Source organism: Falco rusticolus, chromosome 12, assembly GCF_015220075.1.
Source record: "Falco rusticolus isolate bFalRus1 chromosome 12, bFalRus1.pri, whole genome shotgun sequence".
In the NCBI taxonomy this organism is placed as follows: Eukaryota; Metazoa; Chordata; class Aves; order Falconiformes; family Falconidae; genus Falco; species Falco rusticolus.
The window spans coordinates 1,321,324-1,341,033 of record NC_051198.1 but is presented as its reverse complement, the minus strand read 5'-3'; the positions used below and the strand labels follow the sequence as shown (position 1 = coordinate 1,341,033).

At 52.9% G+C, this 19,710-nt stretch overlaps 2 protein-coding genes and 1 long non-coding RNA gene across 3 annotated transcripts in view; all 3 read left to right on the top strand.

The window, feature by feature from the left end:
* The first annotated feature begins 1,218 nt into the window (after positions 1-1,218).
* Positions 1,219-4,915, top strand: FBLN7 (fibulin 7). Its single transcript, XM_037406015.1, has 7 exons — positions 1,219-1,486; positions 2,053-2,223; positions 2,703-2,828; positions 2,911-3,048; positions 3,137-3,274; positions 4,109-4,247; positions 4,423-4,915. The coding sequence occupies exons 1-7, from the start codon at positions 1,369-1,371 to the stop codon at positions 4,793-4,795; spliced, it is 1,203 nt and encodes a 400-aa protein (XP_037261912.1). The 5' UTR covers positions 1,219-1,368; the 3' UTR covers positions 4,796-4,915.
* Positions 4,916-7,632: 2,717 nt separating this feature from the next.
* LOC119155906 lies at positions 7,633-10,823 on the top strand. Its single transcript, XR_005106908.1, has 3 exons — positions 7,633-9,793; positions 9,916-9,989; positions 10,067-10,823. It is a non-coding gene; the product is annotated as an uncharacterized LOC119155906 (long non-coding RNA).
* Positions 10,824-11,587: 764 nt separating this feature from the next.
* Positions 11,588-19,710, top strand: part of ZC3H6 (zinc finger CCCH-type containing 6) — a 29,387-nt gene continuing 21,264 nt past the window's right edge. Inside the window, exon 1 of the mRNA XM_037405288.1 lies at positions 11,588-12,313. Within this exon, the coding sequence (XP_037261185.1) occupies positions 12,222-12,313 (92 nt within the window). The 5' untranslated portion in view covers positions 11,588-12,221. The remainder of the gene's footprint in view (positions 12,314-19,710) is intronic.

Sequence of the window (19,710 nt, the reverse complement as noted above, 5' to 3'; positions counted from 1 at the left end):
AGCGGACCATGCCGGGGGCGCGGGGCCGCCTCCCGCTGCTTCTGCCGCCGCTGCTGCTGCTGCTGCTCCCGGCTGCGCCGGCGCCCCAGGTGAGCGGGGCCGGGGCCCTGGGGGGGGCTCGGGGCGGGGGGGGTGTCCCTCTCCTCTGCTCTCCTCTCCTCTCCGTGTGCCCGCCCGGCCCTGCCCCGGCAAACAGGTGGGCAAACCGGGGGGGCCACCTCGGGCCCGGTGCCATCCGGGCTCGTTCCTCTGCCGCGTTCCCCCGCAGCTGCAGGCGCGGCCCGGCCCCGCCGTGTCCCGGCGAGCGGCGCTGCCGTGGCTCCGCAGCATCCCGCGGGGAGCGCGCTGCGCTGCAAGTTCAGAGCAGCCTCAACAAAGAGCTGCGCATCCCTGCGAGCCGCGGCCGGGGCCGCTCTGCTCCCTGCCCCCCCCCCCCCCGGCACCCCGGGGCGGTGGGCACAGGCCGGCTCGTCCCCGCCACCGGCCCGGGACCCCCCGCAGCTGCACCGGGGGAAGCGAGGGGTGGCCGCTTCACCTGGCTTTTAGCGCTCCCTGAGCCCTCGGTAGCTGCGTGGGACCAGGACTGACTTCACCCCTTCACGGCGTGGCTGGGGGCTAAAAGACCCCGCCTTGGGCCAGGTGGGCTCCGCTCGCTCCCCTGCAGCTCCGTTGCCCCCTGCCTGGCGCTGCCCAGAGCAGACCCCTGTGCTCACTGCCCTGCGCGCTCTGCGGCCCCCTGAGCTCTAAAGCTGCCGGGCTTTGCTCGGCCCTTGCCCTTTTTCTTCGGTTTTAAGTCAATTCTGCAGGAAACCTACAATGACGATGCCCGTCTCCTGCATGAGTCAATCCCGCGGCGGCGATGGGTTTGCAGGCAGGAGTCCCACCAGTGTTCCTGGCCCCGGCAGAACTCACAAGACAGCTGTTTTCCGCTTATTTTGTAATGTGGAGGTGGGACAGGGCTCTAGCTCCAGCAGGACGAAACATGAGTTATAGCATCTCTCCCAGGGCTAAGCGCGCGGTTGCAGCCCTGCTTGTAGCTGCGTGACCCGTTTAGATGTAGGAGAGGGCGCCTGAGCTAGGGACTTCTCGCATGGGCTAAAACACCTCCTGCATCTGGGTAAATGGGGGGGGGGGGGGGGGGGGGGGGCGGATAAAATCAGGTATCTCGGGGGCCTTTGATGCTGCAGAGCTCCCACAAGAGTATCACCCGCACCCGGGGCAGGCTGCGTGCCGTGGGCTGGGTGCTGGGTGTGGGTGCTGGGTGGCACGGCAGTATGGGGGCCACAGTGATGTGCCCCCCACTGAGTGGCCTCCCCGTCCCCACAGAGCTGCCTCAGCAGGCAGCAGCTCCTGGCTGCCATCCGGCAGATGCAGCAGCTGCTGAAGGGGCAGGAGACGCGCTTCGCCGAGGGCCTCCGCGTCATGAAGAGCCGGCTGAGCACCCTGCATGCCTCCCTGGCCAAGGCTGCCCCCGAGCCGCCGGCCGGTGAGTCCTTCCTGGGTGCCACTGGTTGCTTTTGTGGCCTCAAAAGACCCTGGGGTGGGCAGGTCGGGGTGCTTGGGGCCATGACGGGTGGGGGCTTGGGCATCTCCACGGGTGGAGATACCTGTATCCAGGTTGGCAACTCGTGCTTGTGAATCTGAGCATTTCTCCAGCCTGGTAGGGCATGGGGAGGCTCAAAAGCCCTTGGCCGCAAAGCAGAGAGCTCGTGGCAGAGCTCTGGAGGTGAGCGGGCTGGAGAACCACGTCTCCAGCGATAAGAGCCACAGCCCTATGCTGGCAGTATGAGAGGGGTGGCAAAAATGGCCCCAAGCCCCTTGCGGGTGATGCTCAGCCCCAGCATCCCTGCTGGGCTTTCACTGCGGGGCTGGATGTTACCGATTAACCTCAGCAGGCCAATATTCAAGGAAAAATAACAGTTAAAGAGGAGGTCTTGGAGGAACTGGGCGAACTGTGGCTCAGGTAGAGTTGGGGACAGGAAAGGTCAGGGGGCGATCCCCCAAAACACCCACCTGAACACTGACACCTCCCTCCCTGCCGTGCTCTTGCAGCCTCCTGCCCTGCCCTGCAAGCCCCCGCCAACGGGAAGAAGTTTGGCACCAAATATCTGGTGGAGCATGAGGTTCATTTCACCTGTGACCCGGGATTCCAGCTCCTGGGCTCCAGCACGCGGACGTGTCAGGCCAATGGCAGCTGGAGCGGGCAGGAGCCCCACTGCACAGGTACTGCGGCGGGGGCGGGAGTGGGGGCAGGGGGATGGTGCGGCTGCCCCTGCGCGTCAGGCGCCAGAGTGGGTGCGATGTGGGTTTATTTAATTAAACATGAGCTCTGCCCGGCGGGGAGGTATCGCAGCTGCCCCCGAGTCCCAGCCGACGTCCCGGGGATGCTGCAGCTCCCATGGCTGGTGATCTGGGGTCTCTCGTCCTCAAGGAAAGCTGGGATTTACAGCTGGAGCCTCACCTGCAGCTCAGCAGCGGAGATGAGGGGAAAAGACATCAGCGCTACGATGGCTCCTTGCGTTGCAGCAAACCTTTGCACCAGGGCAATGCCGCCGTGTCAGGAACAGCCAGTGTCCGCCTCTGGCGAAGCAAATGGCTATGATTGACATGCTGTGGGGTATCGGAGTGGCCGGCGTGCGTGGCGTTCCTGTGGCTTGTTCCCAAAATAAAAAAAAAGCGAAACGTGGCTGCCTTTTTTGCAGAGATCAGTGAGTGCTCGAGCAGCCCCTGCCAGAACGGCGGGATGTGCCTGGAGGGGCTGAACCAGTACAAGTGCCTCTGCCCCCAGCAGTGGACCGGGGCCACCTGCCAGTACCAGGCGCAGACAGGTGGGTGACCCCCCACCCACCTGGTGTGTCTTGGGCACCCCACCTCATTTCAAACCCCCGCCCCCCCACGTCCCCCCTCCAGCTCCCCCCTCCTGGAGCGTCACCGATGACCCGGCGTTCAGCCGGCAGCCCCGCTGCGCCCAGATCGAGCAGACCCAGCACTGCAGCTGCGAGCCCGGCTTCCACATGAGCGGCACGGCCGCCAACGGCCTCTGCCAGGGTGAGCCGAGTCGTGCTGCGCCGGGGGGGGGCCACGGGGCGGGCCGCGGGGTCCCGGCTCTGCACCCACTCCCCTCATCTCTCTGCAGACCTCAATGAGTGCGAGGTTTACAAGCGGGACGGGGGTCCCCGGCTCTGCGCCCACGCCTGCGTCAACCTCCCTGGCTCCTACCGCTGCACCTGCCCCAGCGGGTACGTCCTCCTGGGTGATGGCAAGAGCTGCGAAGGTGAGGCGGGGTGGGAAATCCACAGGTTTACCACTTTTTCCCAACTTGCACTATTGCTGTTTTATTTTTTCCCCTTTTTCTCCTGGTTTGCAAGCACTTCTGCACACAAAAATCTTGGTGGGTTTGCAGAGAGAGGTGGTTCCTGGGCTGGGCATGGAGGGGAGAAGAATGATGCAGGTTCAAGCACAGGCAAAGACGTGTGATGCTTTGGGGCAGCATCTCGCCGAAAAAGAGCATGGGAGCCCCACTGCGGTGGTGGAGCTGTCCCCTGTGTCCGGGGCATCCCCAAGGAAAAACCACAAATTGTGTTAGAACCCAAGAATTACACAGCAAGGGGTCAGTTTGGGGGCCGGCAGCGTCTCCTCCAAAAAGAGGGGAGCTGGGGTGCGGGTTGAGAGCAAAGCAGAAGTAGCAGCAGGTAGGGAGGTGGGTGGCCAGAACTGCTGGTATGAAAGTCTCCTCCTGAAAAACAAGGATTGTTTTTTGTGCTATAAAGTGTTGATTGTTGCAGTTCACAGTGAGAAAACTCATGCTTTCTCTTTTTCTCCCCGATTTTTGCATGTTTCGTAGCACCTTGCTAATGCTGCCAGCAAATTCCTGCATTCAGAGCTCCTGATTTTATTGCCAGGTATCTCAGTCGTTACGTAGGTGTTGAGGAGAGCAGGCGCAGAACTGGATTTCAGGAATTTAGGTGTTTTCAGCCACACTCTCCTACTTTTTTGATCGTATTTGATGTTTGACCCATTTCAAAGTGCTTTTGCCCATTTTGCCCCTCAGTGAGGCTGGTTTGAGGTGCCCAGTGAGGCTGACCTGCTGTCCGCCCCTGTTTTGCAGACATCGACGAGTGCGCCCTGTCCCAGCATAACTGCACAAGGGGGACCACCTGCATCAACATGGGGGGGAGCTTCCAGTGCGTCAGCCCCCAGTGCCCCCAGCCCGCTGGCAACATCACCTACGTCAAAACATCACCCTTGTAAGTGCGGTGGGGCGCAAAACCTGTCCCCACTTCATTTTTTGGGTGCTGGGTCCCAAAAATACATGCATAGCATCCACATGGATGCAGTGCCACTGAGGTGGGGGACACAGACCCCACATCCCTGGGGCTCCCTGAAAACCTGTGTCCCCTGCCCTGGCTTTTGCCTTTGCAGCCAGTGTGAGCGCAACCCCTGCCCGATGGAGAGCCGGTCATGCCACCAAGCACCCAAAACCATCTCCTTCCACTACCTTCCCCTGCCATCCAACCTGCTGACACCCACCCCGCTCTTCCGCATGGCCACAGCCGCGGCACCCGGCCGGCCGGGACCCGACAGCCTGCGCTTCGGCATCGTGGGGGGCAACAACCGCGGCCACTTCGTGATGCAGCGCTCGGACCGGCAGACTGGGGAGCTTATTCTGGTGCAGAGCCTCAAGGGTCCCCAGACCATCCAGGTGGATGTGGACATGTCTGAGTACCTGGACCGTGTCTTCCAGGCCAAGCACGTGTCCAAAATCACAGTCTTCGTCTCCGCCTACGAGTTTTAGGGGAGGCAGCAGCCGGAGCAGCTTCCCTGATGGCGATGGTCCCTGCTCCGCATCCTCCACCCAAAAGCACCAGCCCTGGGGGCAAGCGTATCCCGGGAGCTCCAGGTGACATCCCATGCCAAAGCCTCTCGGCAGCCAACCATCCTCTCCTCCGTGTTAGGGTTATTCTGCCCAGGCAGCTTTTACACCCACCTACGTGGGGGAGAAGAAAGCAAATGAGGTGCAAAAGAAATCAGGTGCAGGGGTGACCCGCGCGCCAGGCGCAGGAGGATGGTGTCCTGCAGTCTCAGTGCCTACACAGCGTCGAAAACAGCGGATAGAAATCACGGCCCTTATTTCCTTTTTAATTCCTTTTTTTTTTTTCTTTAGGAAATAAGTGAAGCAGGAGGAGGGAGGCTCACAGCAGCTGCTGCTCTCCTCCCCGCTGGCCCAGGCTTGCTTACACTGACCCCAGCCCCATAAAAACATGCCTCCGCTCCCCTTGGGATGCCAAGAAAACCCACGGCAGCCCATGGGAAGGGGGCTGCTCCGGCATCTCAATCCCTTGGGGACTGACTGGGACCGGAAAATCCATCCCCACGAGACCTGGCTGGCTGTCAGTGCCCCCCTGGTGTGGGATGTGGCTGCTGGGTGAAGGAGGGGTCCCGGGGCTCTGTGGTGGGTGCCGGCGATGGGCTGGGGCTGCCCTGTGCTTCAGCCCATGGGCAGCCGCTCCTTAAACCTCCCGGACTGGGTTATGCGTGCACATCCCCGCCTGCACCATGCCGTGACCTGGGGAGGGCTTTGGCTACGCTTGGTGCTCGTGTCGAGGGAGCTCGAGGTGTGAATATTTCATTTTCCCAGTCGGCCGCAGCCCGCGCCCCGCTGTGTGTATGCAGCTCCTGGAACAGCTGGGGCTCCGCGGCAGCATGTGCCGGGCGGGGGACAGGCACCCCCACCCTGGGCTTGCACCCTGCCCTCTCGGTACCCGGTCCTTGGTGCAGCGCTTGTGCATGTTAACCACAAAACCCCAACGTTATGCATGTTTCTCCATTATGCTGGTTTCAGTACAATTAAAGGATGATGTAGCCTCTGAGCAGGTGCGCAGCAGAATCCGGTACCCGGCGCACGGGCGGCCGGTGGGGTCAGGGCCTGTGGAGCGAGAACCTGTCTCCATTTTTATTTCTCTGCCTTACGTTGCTTGGAAGGGGCTGGCTGACAGCAGGGTGGCTTGTCCCCAAGCATCCTCCAGAGACTTCGGGAGGAGCCCACTGCTGCCCCCCAAACAAAAGGCAGCGGGGCAGAGTCCCTTTGTGGGGCTGAGCTACACCTGCAAAAATCTTTCCCGCTCCTTGCCCCAGGGGCAAAGGCTTCACCAGACCGATCCGTGCTGCGTCTTTTGGGAGATCAAGCTTCTGGATTTTTTTAGGGGGTTACAGCTTTTCCGTGGGAGCTCGGAAGGGCGGGCAGGACCTCTCGCTGCAGAACAAGGAGGGACATTCAGCGCCTGCTCCTCACGCTGTTGGCACGGGGCTGCCGGAGCCCGGGCACGGTGGATGTTTGGGTTGGCGGGCACGCCGGCTGCGCTCCGGAGCTGGGCAGGGAAATGCATCCCAGGGTTGTGCCGGGGGAGGGAAACAACCCAACAGGCTATCTGCTCCACCCGAGTGCTTCAAAAAATTATATATACACACTTAAAATGCTTTTCTGAAAGTGTAGCTGCTTTCAAAGGCAGGTGGTGGTGGAGAGGGGTGGCCTGGCTGCAGCGGGAGCGCAGGTGCTTGCAGAGCAGCAGCTCTGGGGGTTGCCCACCTTTAGACTGGGGGCGAGTGGAGATCCGCAGGGAAAGACCCCCCAGCGCAGGAGGACAATGCCTAGGAGGACCATCCTGAGAGGAGAAAGGAGCAGCTGGTGGGGCGGCTCAGTGCTGCCGCCCTCCCAGGGGGCCGGGCTGTCCGCTGCCTGTCCTGCTGGGGACCCCCTGTTAGCCCTGGGTGGTGCAGTGGCATCACCCAGCACCATGCCGCTGGCCTCAGCACCGGGAGGCTGAAAGCTTTGTGGAGCCAGCCTGGGAAGGCCCAGCGGGAGGCTGTGCTGCAAGAGAAACCGGGATGCGATATGGATGGCAGGGGACGTGCCCGGTTTGATTTCCCCAGCGTACGTGGGGACGGATGCAGCCTGCCAGGGGAGATATCCTTTAAAGCTCTGTGGCGTAAGAGCAGAGCCAGAGCCAGATGTAGCCACAAACAGACAAGACTCTGCCAAAGGGTCACAGGATGCAGGAAAAGAAAAACACCTGGGAAAAAATTGGTCCATGGGGGAGAATGCCTGGGGAAACCCATCTTCACCTTCCCCTGCCGGGACGCTGGGGGTGAAATCCTGCACGTGCCAGCTCAGTGTGCAGCCGGGCTGCGAGCAGAGGATGATGCCGGGCATGGTCAGAGGAGAGACAGCAAATGGGGAGGACATGCCGCTGGACTGCTCCACCGTGCGCCTGCATCCCGGGATGCTCCGAGCAGCAGGCGACGAGGTGTTCCTCGGAGCTACCCGGACCCCGGCCAAGTCGCATTTTGTCCAGGAAAGGGAGCAGTTATCCTCGTGAACCCAGCCTGGCGTGTGTTTTACATTAGCGCCTTAGATAAGAGAGCAGCATTGCGGAGGCGGCTGGCTGCATCCTCATACGCCACCGAAAATCACTGCTGGAAGACAAAAGCTGTAAGAGGAAAGGAACTGAGCTGAAATGAGGAGTATTTTATTTTGTTTAATTTTTTTTTATCTTTCAGGAGAAGCTGAAGACGGATGGACAGCTTTGGGGAAAGAAAACAAAGTTATGAGAAAGGAGGCTATGGAGTGGGCAGCCCGGAGGCTGTGGCTTTGCCGGAGCAGGGGCTGCCCCATCGCAGTGGCCCAGCCTGGTCGGACGCGTTTCTGCAACAGTAAATCCAATTTACCATGTTTTAGGGATGATAAAGAAACCCCTGTGCCTGGGGATGCGCCCCTCCAAGAGGTGTGGAAGAGGAGGCTGGGAGCATGGCAGGAGCAGCTCCCGGTGCCTTACTCCTGCCGTCTCCATCACCGGTCCCTAGCTGTGGTACCTCTGGCAGGGTGAATGATGTTTCATCGTCCTCGCACTAACGGCACTTTCCCCCCCACCTCGCCTCGCCAGGCTCCAGGAGCCAAAATACATGAGTCCGTTAAAAGGATAAGTTCCTGACGGGGCAGAATAGTTTCCATCTGATGCTTTAACTGGCTAACGAGGCTGGAGACGGGCGCTTGGACCTTTGCACTGGAGGCTTTTCGTTGCAGCACAACCCCGAACTGACAACATTTTCCTAATTCCCGAGGCCAGGGTGAACTGGTTTCCCCTCTCCGGGACGGGCTGGCACGCCGCCGGGGCTTGTGAAGCCGTGCCCGTCCTCCCAGCCGCTTCTCGCCCGCCTGGAGGGCCAGGGCTGAGCCGGGAAGCTCAGCCACCTCTCCCAGCATTAGCTGGCTGCAGATCTCCCTTTCAGCCCCAGAAACGTTTAAGGTCGGCTCTCCAGTGTCTGGACTGGGCTGCATACTTCTGGCCAGCATTTGAGCTGACTAAAGGAGATTTTTTTTTTTCCTCCCCCCTCCCACAGCAGCCGATCCGGCATCTTGCAGACTTCCCAAGCCTGGAATGTGTAGAGAGAGGCTCTTCTGGCCCCAGTAAATACAACTTCTCATCGGGATAATAATATTCTGGAGCTCAAAAAATAGCTGGTTTGCCTGTGCTCCCCGTCCGTGGGCTAAGGGCAGGCAGTGGCCAGCACAGCTGGCTCCAGATGTGCTCCGTGTGCCCTGGGAGGGGGCAGCTGCCCTGCCCCAGCCCCAAAGCCGCTGTCTCTGACCCCAAATGGCTGGGGGGCGAGGATACAAGCACTGAAGACCTTGCATGGAGGTGGCCTTGGGGGGAGGCTACACGGCACCTGCCGAGGTGCCAGGAGAGAAATACGGTGCCTTGGAAATTCTGAGATCTGTGTGGGGAAGCACTCCCTCTCTTCTTCTTCACCCCACGAGAGGAGACAAGCCCCAAACTCAGGGCAGGGGTGAAAGGAGGCGACCACAGCTTCATGTCCTGTTTCCTCCTCCTACTCATCCTCCTCCTTCCCAAATGCATTCCTGATGGGCCTTTCCCTGCTAGGCATCCTTGCACTCCTCCCCTTCAGCCTAACAAGATACATGCCTGCAAACAAAAGAATGATAATTCTCTCTCAGCGCACAAGAGAACATCAGGTTATTTTCAACTGCAGGTGATAAAATCCGAATTTTATGACCTAGCTAGCGTCCCCAAGAAGCCCATGCCTGGTACACGGTGCATCCATCAGCGCTACCACATCTCCTCCCACCCCACAGGATCATATCGTAGCTGAAGTCCTTGCTGAAGCAAAAGCACAAGCACACACACCAAAACACTTACTAATCCCGTTATGGGCCTTAATGAAGAGCTGAACCATGACATTTTTATTTGTTGTGGTTGCTAGGTATGTTGCTATGCTCCCCACACCGTACCCCAAATCCCAGTGTATTTGTGATATCTGAGAGCGCGTACTGGAGATTTGTTTAGCTGCTATTGCCAAATTTAGTTACACTTTGAAAAAAAAAAAAAAAAAAGAGCCATTCAGGAGCTTCTCAGAAGCATACCTTTTTCCCCGACAAAGTAAACATGCGTAGGAACATTTAAACAACAGCTACACGCTGCTTGTGTTGACACATTTTTGTTTAAAACGAATTTTTGTACCTGTGTGTGTTGCAAAAAAAGCAAGAGCCAGGCTTTCATTCTCAATTTTAAATCCCCCTTTTCTGGGGGTGTGTCCCTGTGTCGTCCCTCCCCCTTGCCTGTAGACATTAGCTCCTGGGCTGCACACCACTCTGAGACTTGCTGATGGGACTAATTAGCCTTAATCAGCCCTAATGGCCCTCAGCAGCCCCACCTGAGGCCGCCACCCACACCCTTCCCATGCTCCCTGAAGCCCTATTTCAGTCCTGGAGCCGCAGGTGAGTTGGTCTGTAGTTCAGTGTTGTGGCTTGATTTTGGACTTGTCTCATCTCTCTTGTCTGGTGACCTGGACTCTTGGTTGAACTTGGCCATGATCTCCTGCCCTGCTCCTCTTGCTCAGGTACTAGCCTGGTATGTGAGACCATGGGGAGATGGCTCTTTCCTTGTGGACGTGTGGCCACGCTTTGCCTCTGCGTAAGTGGAAAAATGCCCCTACCCAGTGGGAACTGATGTGGGTGTTCTCTCTTTTTTTAATTTTATTTTTTTGCTAGGATTGCTGGCACTGGAAAGAAAAAGTCATATGTCCCAAAAAGCCCCATAAGCCAGGGAGAGTAGCCTGTAAAGGAAAATAAGTTGATGTAACTTATTTGGGATTATTCCAGAAACTTTTTGACAAAGTCCCTCAAAAGACAATGTTAAAAGAAAGACTGTAAAATGGTTAGAGAACAACAAACAAGCTTCTCCTGGGGACTGTGAACTGCTGAGAGTCAGCAGGACCAGAGTAGGGATACATAGCCAGCTCTCAGCATGCGGGGATCTAGCAGGTGGGATATCACGGTCTTGGTGCCAGCGTTGTTGTAAACAGACACATAAAGTTTATGGAAGAAACGATGAGCAATGAGGTGACAACATTAGCAGCTGATGCTATTGGAGATGGACAAAACCGCCCTGAAGTGAAGGTACTGAACTTGGAGATGCAGTACTGCAAAAGAGCATGAAATGCACTGAAAATGCAAAATGCCAAGAGCTACTGCCAGTTCCTGGACGGTGCGCAACGAGGGCCCGGGGCAGTACGGGCCTGCAGCGGCTGCGGTCCGGCAGGAGCTGCGCAAGGTGCGGGTCTGGTCACGGCCGGGCCGACAGCACCATGTTAACCTTACAGAGTTAAGCACAAAGTGAAAATTAAGAGTTATCAATGCAAACATGGCAAGTTTGGCGGTGTCCACCCTCCACCACCACCCCCCCCAGCCTTATTGGCTTCAATAACGCTCTTCAGCACTCTGCTCGGTAGGTGGGTTTCTTAACGTGACTGAATTGCCACCTGATACACAGAACAAGTTGTTGGCGCGACGCCAGCAGAAATGTGCCTTCCCTGACCCCCGTATGCTTTCGTACAGCTACGGTCACTGTACGGCACCGTGACGGCGGCCCCCCCTCCGGGGCAGCTCCCTCGCCGGGCTCTGCCAGCCAGCGCGGTGTTCTAGGCCTCTGTCTTAAAATGCCGCCTGGCCTGAAGAACGGCAGGGCGACGGCCGCCACCGCGGGGGGCCGCCCATCTTGCAACCGCACCGGGGAGGGAAACGTTATTTTTAATTAAAGCGGCAATCTCAGAACCAACTAATCGCCGGGGGGGCGGGCCTAGGGCTCCCGGGGGGGGCGGGGGGCCCAGCGCAGGCCACGGTCGGCCCGGCGAGGTGAACCGGACACGGGCTCTCGCGAGGCGGCGCGGGGCGGAAGCGAGCTCCGGGGAGCCGGGAAGGGGGAGGGGGCGGCCCGGAAGGGCCATAACGGGGCAGCGGCCGCCATGAAGCCGCCGCCGCCATAACGGCGGCCAGGGCGCGCACGTGACGCCAGCCCGCACGCGGCGGGGCCCCGCCCCCTCGCCTCACCTCACACCGCCCCCCCGCTGGCGCGCGCACGTCGCCCCGGGGGAGGGCGGGGCCCCGCCGCCGCGCTCGCGCGACGTCACGGCGGCGTGACGGGCGGCGCGCCGCAGCCAATGGGCGGCCCGGGCGGTGAGGTGACGCGGCGCGGCGGCGGCCAATAGCGGCGCGCGGGGGGCGGCGCGGCGGCGGCGGCGGAGGAGGAGCGTGGACCGCGGGCAGCGGCGGCCAGCGTGAGGCGACGCCATCGCGGCCCCGACGGGCGCGGAAGACGCAGTGGTGGTGGCGGCGCGTGCGGGCCGCGGCCGCTGAGCGAGCTGGGGGCAAGCGCCGGGGGTCGTTGCCGCCGCCGCCGTTCTCCTCCTCCTCCGCCGCCGCCGCCGCCGCTGCCGCCATTTTGTGAGAGTGCCTCGAGCGGGCGCCATGTTTGTAAGGAAGAATTAGGGCAGCCATCTCCGGCCACCAGCACCTCCCTTCCCCCGTGTGTGTGTCCTCTCGTTCTCCTGTGCCCCGGGCCTGCTCCTCCGAGCCGCCGCCGCTGCTGCCTCCTCCTCCTCCTGCCCGCGCGGGGCGGCCGGGCTCAGCCTGTGCAGCCTCGCCCTGCACTGAGTGCCCGTTAGTGTCTCACTAAGTAACCGTGAGTGAAACCTTCATCATCTCTCCTCACTGAGGGACCCGACCCTCCTCCTCACCGAGCCGCCCCCAGAGCGGCTGTGCGCGCCGCCGCCGCCGCCACCTCCTCCTCCTCCCTCCGCACCACGGGCAGCGGCAGTGTCCTGCCTTCCTCCACCTCCCTCCTCCTCACCACACCACAGCCAGCACAATGGCCTTTGAAAGCCTGTTCTCCAAACCCCCAAACCCAGTTCTTGACCCAAACATGCCCGACTCTGACAGGCAACATGCAGGGGACGAAAGGTCGAGTAACATTCTTCTCTCTCTCCGCTTCTCATAATGATGATACTAGTGGGGTGATGATGATGCTGATAATGATGATGATGATGATGCTGTCTGTTAATGTGCCTAGGGGGTTAACAATGTTTTTGTGGGGGCAGGTCACCTTCAGGCTGGAAGAGCGGTGAGGACCGGGGTGGTGGTGGTGGGAATGCAAGGAGGAGGGGAGGGGGGGGTCTCACTGAATTAGAAGTGCATTATTAGTAAGGTTTTATTTTTTGGAATGCATGCCTTTTACATCTTCATTTATTTATTCTGGCTGGGAAGGGGGACTGTTTTCCATTTCTTTCCATAAATTGCACTTTCCAGGGGGTGTCTGTTGAATGTCACCATTGTTCTTTTTCTCCCTTGCCCTGGCGCTGCTAGTCAGGTAGGAAAGGGTGCTTTGAGTTGGGGTGGTTTGGTGTGGGTTGGTTTTTTTGTTGTTTTTGTTTATACAATAATCTCTCACTAGATCCATATTTAACTTCATTTTCTTGCCAGATTACACCTTACACATTTAACTGGATCTTTTTTTATGCAGATTAAGGTCTGACTGACGTTATCTTTCCTACCTCTCAATCCCCATGCGCAGAAAACCAGAGTCCTGTTCCTGGTGAAAGGACCTCTGTTCCTCCCTCCCTTTCTCTCCTGCAGCTGCTGGAAATTCAGATCCTTTCTCCAGGCAGCCCTGGCCTTCCTGAACTAGTTCCAAAAATACTATGCCAGGATGACAGCTAGCAGTCCTTCAGTCTACATCTACTCAGAGCATTCATGACACAACCGCAGGAGTTAAAAATGCTGGTTTTTCAGCAGCTGGGCTTCAGTCTGTCCTCCCCACACAACTCCACAACCGTGCTTGGTACTTGCTTCAGAAGACTGAAAAACACTGGGGGGGGGGGGGAAAGGGGGCTTGTGAGCGAGCATAACTGTCACCTCTCTGGAGAAAGAGCCGCTAATTCTGCATTACAAATTGGGAAGTGGAGGGCCGCACGAGCCGAATGACTGGTCCAAAAATTGTACTGCGATTTAGTGACAGGTTCAGGGCAGATCCCCGAGCTGCTGATTCTTGTTTTCACCTTCCTGCTTTTAATTGTGAAACAGTTTAAGTTGTGTCATACTGTATGTTCCAAAAAGAAAAGGAAGAAAAAAAAAAAAAAAAAGTGTTGTGTAAAAAGCAAACTAGCAATCCACTGGGATTGCTGAAGATAGGGCATAACTATGTATTAAAACTGCGCAGCAGTAGCAGGCAAAGTGTTTTAGAGTTCTTGGAGTTAGTAAGTCTGTGACTTTTTACTGTTTCAGGGATTGAAAATACTTCATGTTTTAAAGTCCTCCTTGAGGACAAGCCCAAGTTACCCGCTGTTCTGCTGGAAGCGTAGTTTTTCTAACTTGGAGTTACTCATGTGATGTTGACAAGTAGAGTTCCTCTAACCAGCTGTTCTCACCAGTACGCCTGTTGTTACACTGGTAAATTATGAAATAGAATAAATAAGTACTACCTAATAGTCTAATGTCCTTTTAATACAGGTTAATTTATTAAAATGGCTTTATAATGTTTTAATCTTGGTAGAGCAGAAGACAATAAACACATCTACCTGTTAAATAATACTTTCTGTAAACAAGACTTCTATAAAACTTCTGCTCCCCTCTAATCCGAGATGAGCGTAGTAAAGTGTATTCTTAATACACCTAGACCATTGTTTAAAAAAGGCCCCAAATAGAAGTGTTTGTATGATATTAGGTGCGCAAACGTAATCCTGTCAAAATCCAATATTTTAACTTTCTGAAGTTGATAAAAGATTTCCCTACTTCCCTCTGTGAAGGCCTGAAGAGAAACAGGGTCTTTCCTGTCCACAGACAACATGGCTGACTCACTAAGGGGAGGGGCAGCACAGCTTTAACTATGAACACTTTTTTTTTTTTCTTTTTTTAGTGCTGTGTTGGTTTTGTCCAGTCTCTGTTGTCAGTTGAAAAACCAGTTGCAAGGTCTGCTGAAAGGATGCAAGTACCTGATAGCTCATATTCTTCTGAGTTACCTTGAACTGGGGTCTCAGTGTCATACTTGTTTGGTGTTTTGATATTAACATGTCTCGTTTCAATATGTTTTATCATGCAGTCATTTTTTTACTACGTTGGTAGCTCAGGTCTAGTGTACTGTAGGTACAGCCTATAAGAGGAAGCTGCTGAAATCATTTAACAGATCAATTTGTGCAGCCTAAATTAATAGCATTTCTGTTAACATTTAGTTAGCTTGATTTTGAACTGATCTGTAGAATTACAAAGTTGGTTAGTGTTTTTGAGCAGTAGAAAGCAGTAAAAAAACCTTGTCTGTCCACGCTTTGAATGTTCTGAGTTAAAGATTGTTTTAATCCAAAGTCTTTCTTTTCCTGGTTTATAGGTGGGGCACCTGATTAAGTGAGGAGGGTTTTTCATTCTCTGAATATTTTTAGTTAACTCATCATGGAGACGTTGTCTTTTGATGAAGTATTTGAGACTTTCTACACATAGATAATGGGTGTCCTTTAAAATTTTTTCCTGTAAGATTAGATTTTATTGAGGATTGCTTGTTACATAGGCAGGGTAAAAAAGTCTTGAGGCAGGGTGCAGGCATGCTCAGTTACAGTAAAGAAAAACACCAGTTTGTGTAAATGTGCGGGATTATTGCTCTCTTCTGGAGGTCAGCAAGGTCTGATTACTTGCACCAATTTGTGGTTGCTGTTGCCATCATCTGCAGGAGTGGCTGCTTCACGTTTCTCCTAAACTCTTGTTCTGTAGGCATTGTCCCACCTATATGTCATGTTGTTGGTGAGTGTACGTGCCTAAGCGAAGAACTAAATGCTCGTCACAAATATAAAAGCAATCAGTCCTTGTGCAGACTTCGGTGGACTTTGATTGTCTGACTAATAGTGAGCTATTACAGGCATGAGAAGGACTTGTTTGCTACAGTTGGTTCCACATTTGAAATCGGTGCCAGTTTTACAATTGCCAGGAACTTCAGAAAATAACTTGGAGCTCATTTATTTTTAAAATCTAAAATGTTAGCTTGGTAGTGATACTTTGTTGGCTATCTCTGCTTTACTGTCATTTAATCTCCAGACTTGGAGATTTCTTAAACCATTATCTGCTGTAAAAATAGCAGTGACCTAATGATAGGTCTGAACATTGAGATGCTAACTCACAGATCACAGAAGTGCAAGTAATGCTTCTGTAGCCAGGACGGTCTTATGAGCTGCACTGCGAGTGTAAGTATCAGGCCCCTTTTAACATGCTCCTGGTACAATAAAGGAAATTCGACATTGGAGACAGCTCTCTGACAGACACCTGAGTGGCTAGGGAACTTGCTTTAGAAAATTGTCCTGATTTTTGCGGAGGGCGTTTGGAAATGCCGCTTCAAAACTGGGCTTGTCTGTTGCATTTCAGGTTCCTTTTCCCGAGAGGCAGGCTAATCCTCATTGTACGCTTTCATTACGTATTTGATACCATTTTTACATTTTAAAATGAAGTTGGTACAGTCACTTTCTTACTCAAGATAAACTGATTGGAGTTTTATGAAGTGTAGCTGAAGTGTTTGGTTATGCGAGTCCACCTGCTGTGGTGCTGCTCTTCCAAAGCCTCTCCTTCACCAGCTGCCTGTGCATGGTGTACATCCAGATGAGCTAGGTGAATAGAGGCTCGACCCAGCCACCCCTTTGTTTTTATTTTCCCAGTTTCCTCTTGCAGCTGTCTTAGGAATTGCCTGCTCCCTTCCCCTGTACCAGTTTTGCACTCCTGTCCTCATCAAGCATGATTTACACTGCTGCTCTAACAGGTCTGTCTGGTTCACTGTAATGGAGACCTGTTCAGCTAAATTACAGCCAGTGGCAAGTAAAGGGAAAAATGCAAGTGGTGGTTTGTAACCAAGATGGGTAACAGCAAACTGAAATTTGTGTTACGTACCTGAGTTGTAGGTTTTCTCCGTTACTGCTTAGCCAATATTGTATTGCAAGCGGCTTTGCCTGTGTCTTGTTGTGATCCGCGTGGCTCCTCAGCTCTGTGAAGCACCACAGCATTACAGATCAGGGAAGTGTTTGTGGAGCAGAAGGGCTAAAGATCTCAAATCCTAGTTGCTATTGTCCAGCCTGACTGCTCTGCCGGTTTCCTTTGCCACGAGGCTTCCAACCATCTTCATTTAAACTTGACTACTTAAATGTATCTCTTTTATTCAGCCTGGTGCTTTAATGCCCTCTGTCCACGTGTGCATATTTGGTTTGAAAATGTTTACTTACAGCTGTTCTTAGAGATATTTTTTGTTTCACTGATAGTTAATCACTGGGGAATGTGTCTGTTAAGTTGAAGTTGGCTGTGATCACTGAATGCAGCCTTGTAGCGATTTATTGGTTTTGAGCATGATTTCAAACCTTGCTTTGACATTAGGAAACTAGGAAGCGAAGAGATAATCGCTCCCAAATACGCCCTGTGGGCAAACAAGGCTTGCTCGCCATCCATAGCAAACATTGCAGGAGTGACAGAAACGTAGCTGGCTTATGTAGCTGTTACTCCTCATCCTCCTGGGGAGGAGAAGGTGGTGGCCTGTGTGACTTCCAGTAATTTCTTCTATGGTATTCAACCCTGGAGATGGTTAGGCAGCAGGGTGAGAATGTGGGCTTGCCAGAAGTTGCTCGTTGGCCTCCAGTACCACCACAGGAAGCTATATTTTGGCACGCCTCACTGCTGTCTTTCTCGCTTCCTTCCTCCATTTTATGGGAACACCGTATCTGTTACGGCCTCCTCTGGGGATGAAAACAAAACAGAGGTTAAAAAACCCAAGCAATCTAGCCTATAACTTTTTGTGATGCATTTTCACCGCCTGGCTGTGGATTAAAATAACTTCATATTTACAGAGTGGTCAAAACTAATGGGTGGCTGAAAAGTGCCATGAGTGAGCTGCGTAACATTGTCAAAGAAGCCAGTGCTGATTATCAGTGGATGCTGGCTTGTTGTGTTAACTGCAAAAACACCTTCTAGTTTTGTAGTTATTTTCCCTATTTTGTAAATTCTTTAGTAGCATGCTTGGACAAATTTATTTAATGAATGTTAGCCCTCATTTTGGACGAGTAATTTCATGTCATCAAAATGCATCTGAGTTATCGTGCTCTTCCTAATTTTATAAAACCAAAATCTTACCTGTTGAGAGTATTGCACATTTGTCTTGTGATCACAAACAGGACAGAGAGAAAGCATGTAATGATGAGAAGGGATAGCCGTGTGTGTCTGTGTGGTCACAAGTGTGGCATAGCACCATGTTATTCTAGATGCATTTGGTTTGGAAAATATGTGCAGGAGGGTTACATGAAGCAGCAGGAGTGTGTGAGGGCCTAGAATAGAGGGGTTAAGGGAGAAAACTAGTTTGGGGTACTAAGAAGACCGTGCCCAAAGGAAACTAAGGAGGAAAAATGTCCAGGAGGGGTGTAAGGCTTTTTCACTAAATAAGTCTTGACCATTATCAAAAACACTCGAGTACCTTACCATCAGGTTAAACTCTCTCCTGCATTGTATGTCCTTATCACAGATCCTCAGAGGTCAGCAGAGCAGGTGTATGATGCTGTTACCAGCCCCTGTGAATTAAAGGGCTGTTAACCGTACTGTTTCTGTATGAGAAGATGAGTTTTTGGACATCCTCGATGTTTTCTGATAACCCATCTCTTCTAGAACTAATCACAGAAAAAAGAGGTTAAGATTTAACAATGTACTCACTCTAGGAAGAAATCAATTTTGTTTTCATTTTGGACAGTAATACTCAGTCATCACCAGAAATGGGTAGCTAAAAAAAATAATTTATTAATTAATGTGTTAGAGATCTTCTCATGTGTAAAGTTTCCATTCCTGCTGCTGTGTTCTTTCTCTGTGTGTACAAGAAGTAAATGGGAGATGTTTGCAGCCTTTAATTATTTTCTACTATGTACTTTTTCTGGTCTTGGTAATACTTTCGGAAAGTCTTGGCCGTTAATATTATTTTTAAGGCTTATTCTAATAAATAAAGGCAAAAGCATCGTATTGTAAACCAAAATGTAATTATTTTTAAATGAGACCTTACCTCAGCTGTGAATCAAGCCTACCAAAACCAGACTGAACAGAAAATAACGTTTGATGATGGAGAGTCACATTTTGGTTGCACAATTTTGTTCATGTAACGTCTTAAAACATACAGAGCTATGGTTCTCATGTAGCATCTGCTCTACCTGCAAGTATGTGAAGTAATTCTGTTAGGAAGATTGGAAAAACAGTCCCACAGGGAAAACTCTTTTTAGTTTTCTTAAAATATTTCAGAGCTACAATTGTCAGTGTACTGAGAAAATGTGTCTTGTTTTTGTATCTTGGACTTAAGGAGCTTGAGTTGTAAATCTTCTTTGAACATAAAGAATGCTATTTTTAAAAATGCCTCAGACTAAGGACAGGAAAGGTTAAGTTAAAGCTGAGTTTGAATGTTAGAAATAAATAGTAAACACTAGAGTAATGGTGAGTTACTTTATGCGTGGATTTCTGTTTTCCCTAACCGAATATTTGCATAACTGCTCTTTCGGTGATTTCACCAGGCTGATTCTCCCTGAAAGACAATTTGGCTTCTGTGCCTTTCTAATCCATTTTGGAGATGCTCTAGAAATACACTTGTGACAGTGGAAGCGCTTTCAGGTTTTCTTTTCACATATCCATCAATCTCTGAGTTATCTGGAGATTGTGGAAGAGGGAGTGATCCATCAGGGATTTTAGTGCTTTCTGTTGCATTTGGAGATGAACCAAATATTTTTTGTGCCTTTCTAGTCCTTGGTCAGGGGCTGATAAGAAAGATCACGGCCAGTATGCTGTGTTTTGTTTAGTTAGGATTTATTTAGCTTGTGGCGTCCAGGTGATGTTACTTAATTTTGCATCTCCTGTGTTCTGGACTGCAAGATTGCATTTGCTGGCCCATGGGTTATGAGTAGTACTGTATGGCAGCTTGTTTTAATCATTCAAATCGTTCAGGGCTCTTTATGAAGGAATTCCAGTAGGTCAGACAGCATTAGCCAAACGCCTCTGAGCAATTTAAACTGGGTATTTAATAAAGATGCTTTTATTTCTCTTCCAAAATATGGGTGTTTGGAAGGGGCTTGGGATGGGACAGGCTTGGTAATGCTGGCTGAGATCTCTGGTTAGAGATGTGTTAACCTCTTCTGCTGTTTTCAGTGCCAGAATTTTATACCACAGGTCTGCTCTGTAATAGGCCAGGGATTAATTTCTGTTAATCTGAAGACATGTATCAGATCTAGTTCAGCCTTTGCATATACTAGTACAGAATACAAGAAAATAAGACAGGGCAGAAGTTAAAAATTGCAAGTGTTGTTCCTTCAGCGCAGAGGCTTTTA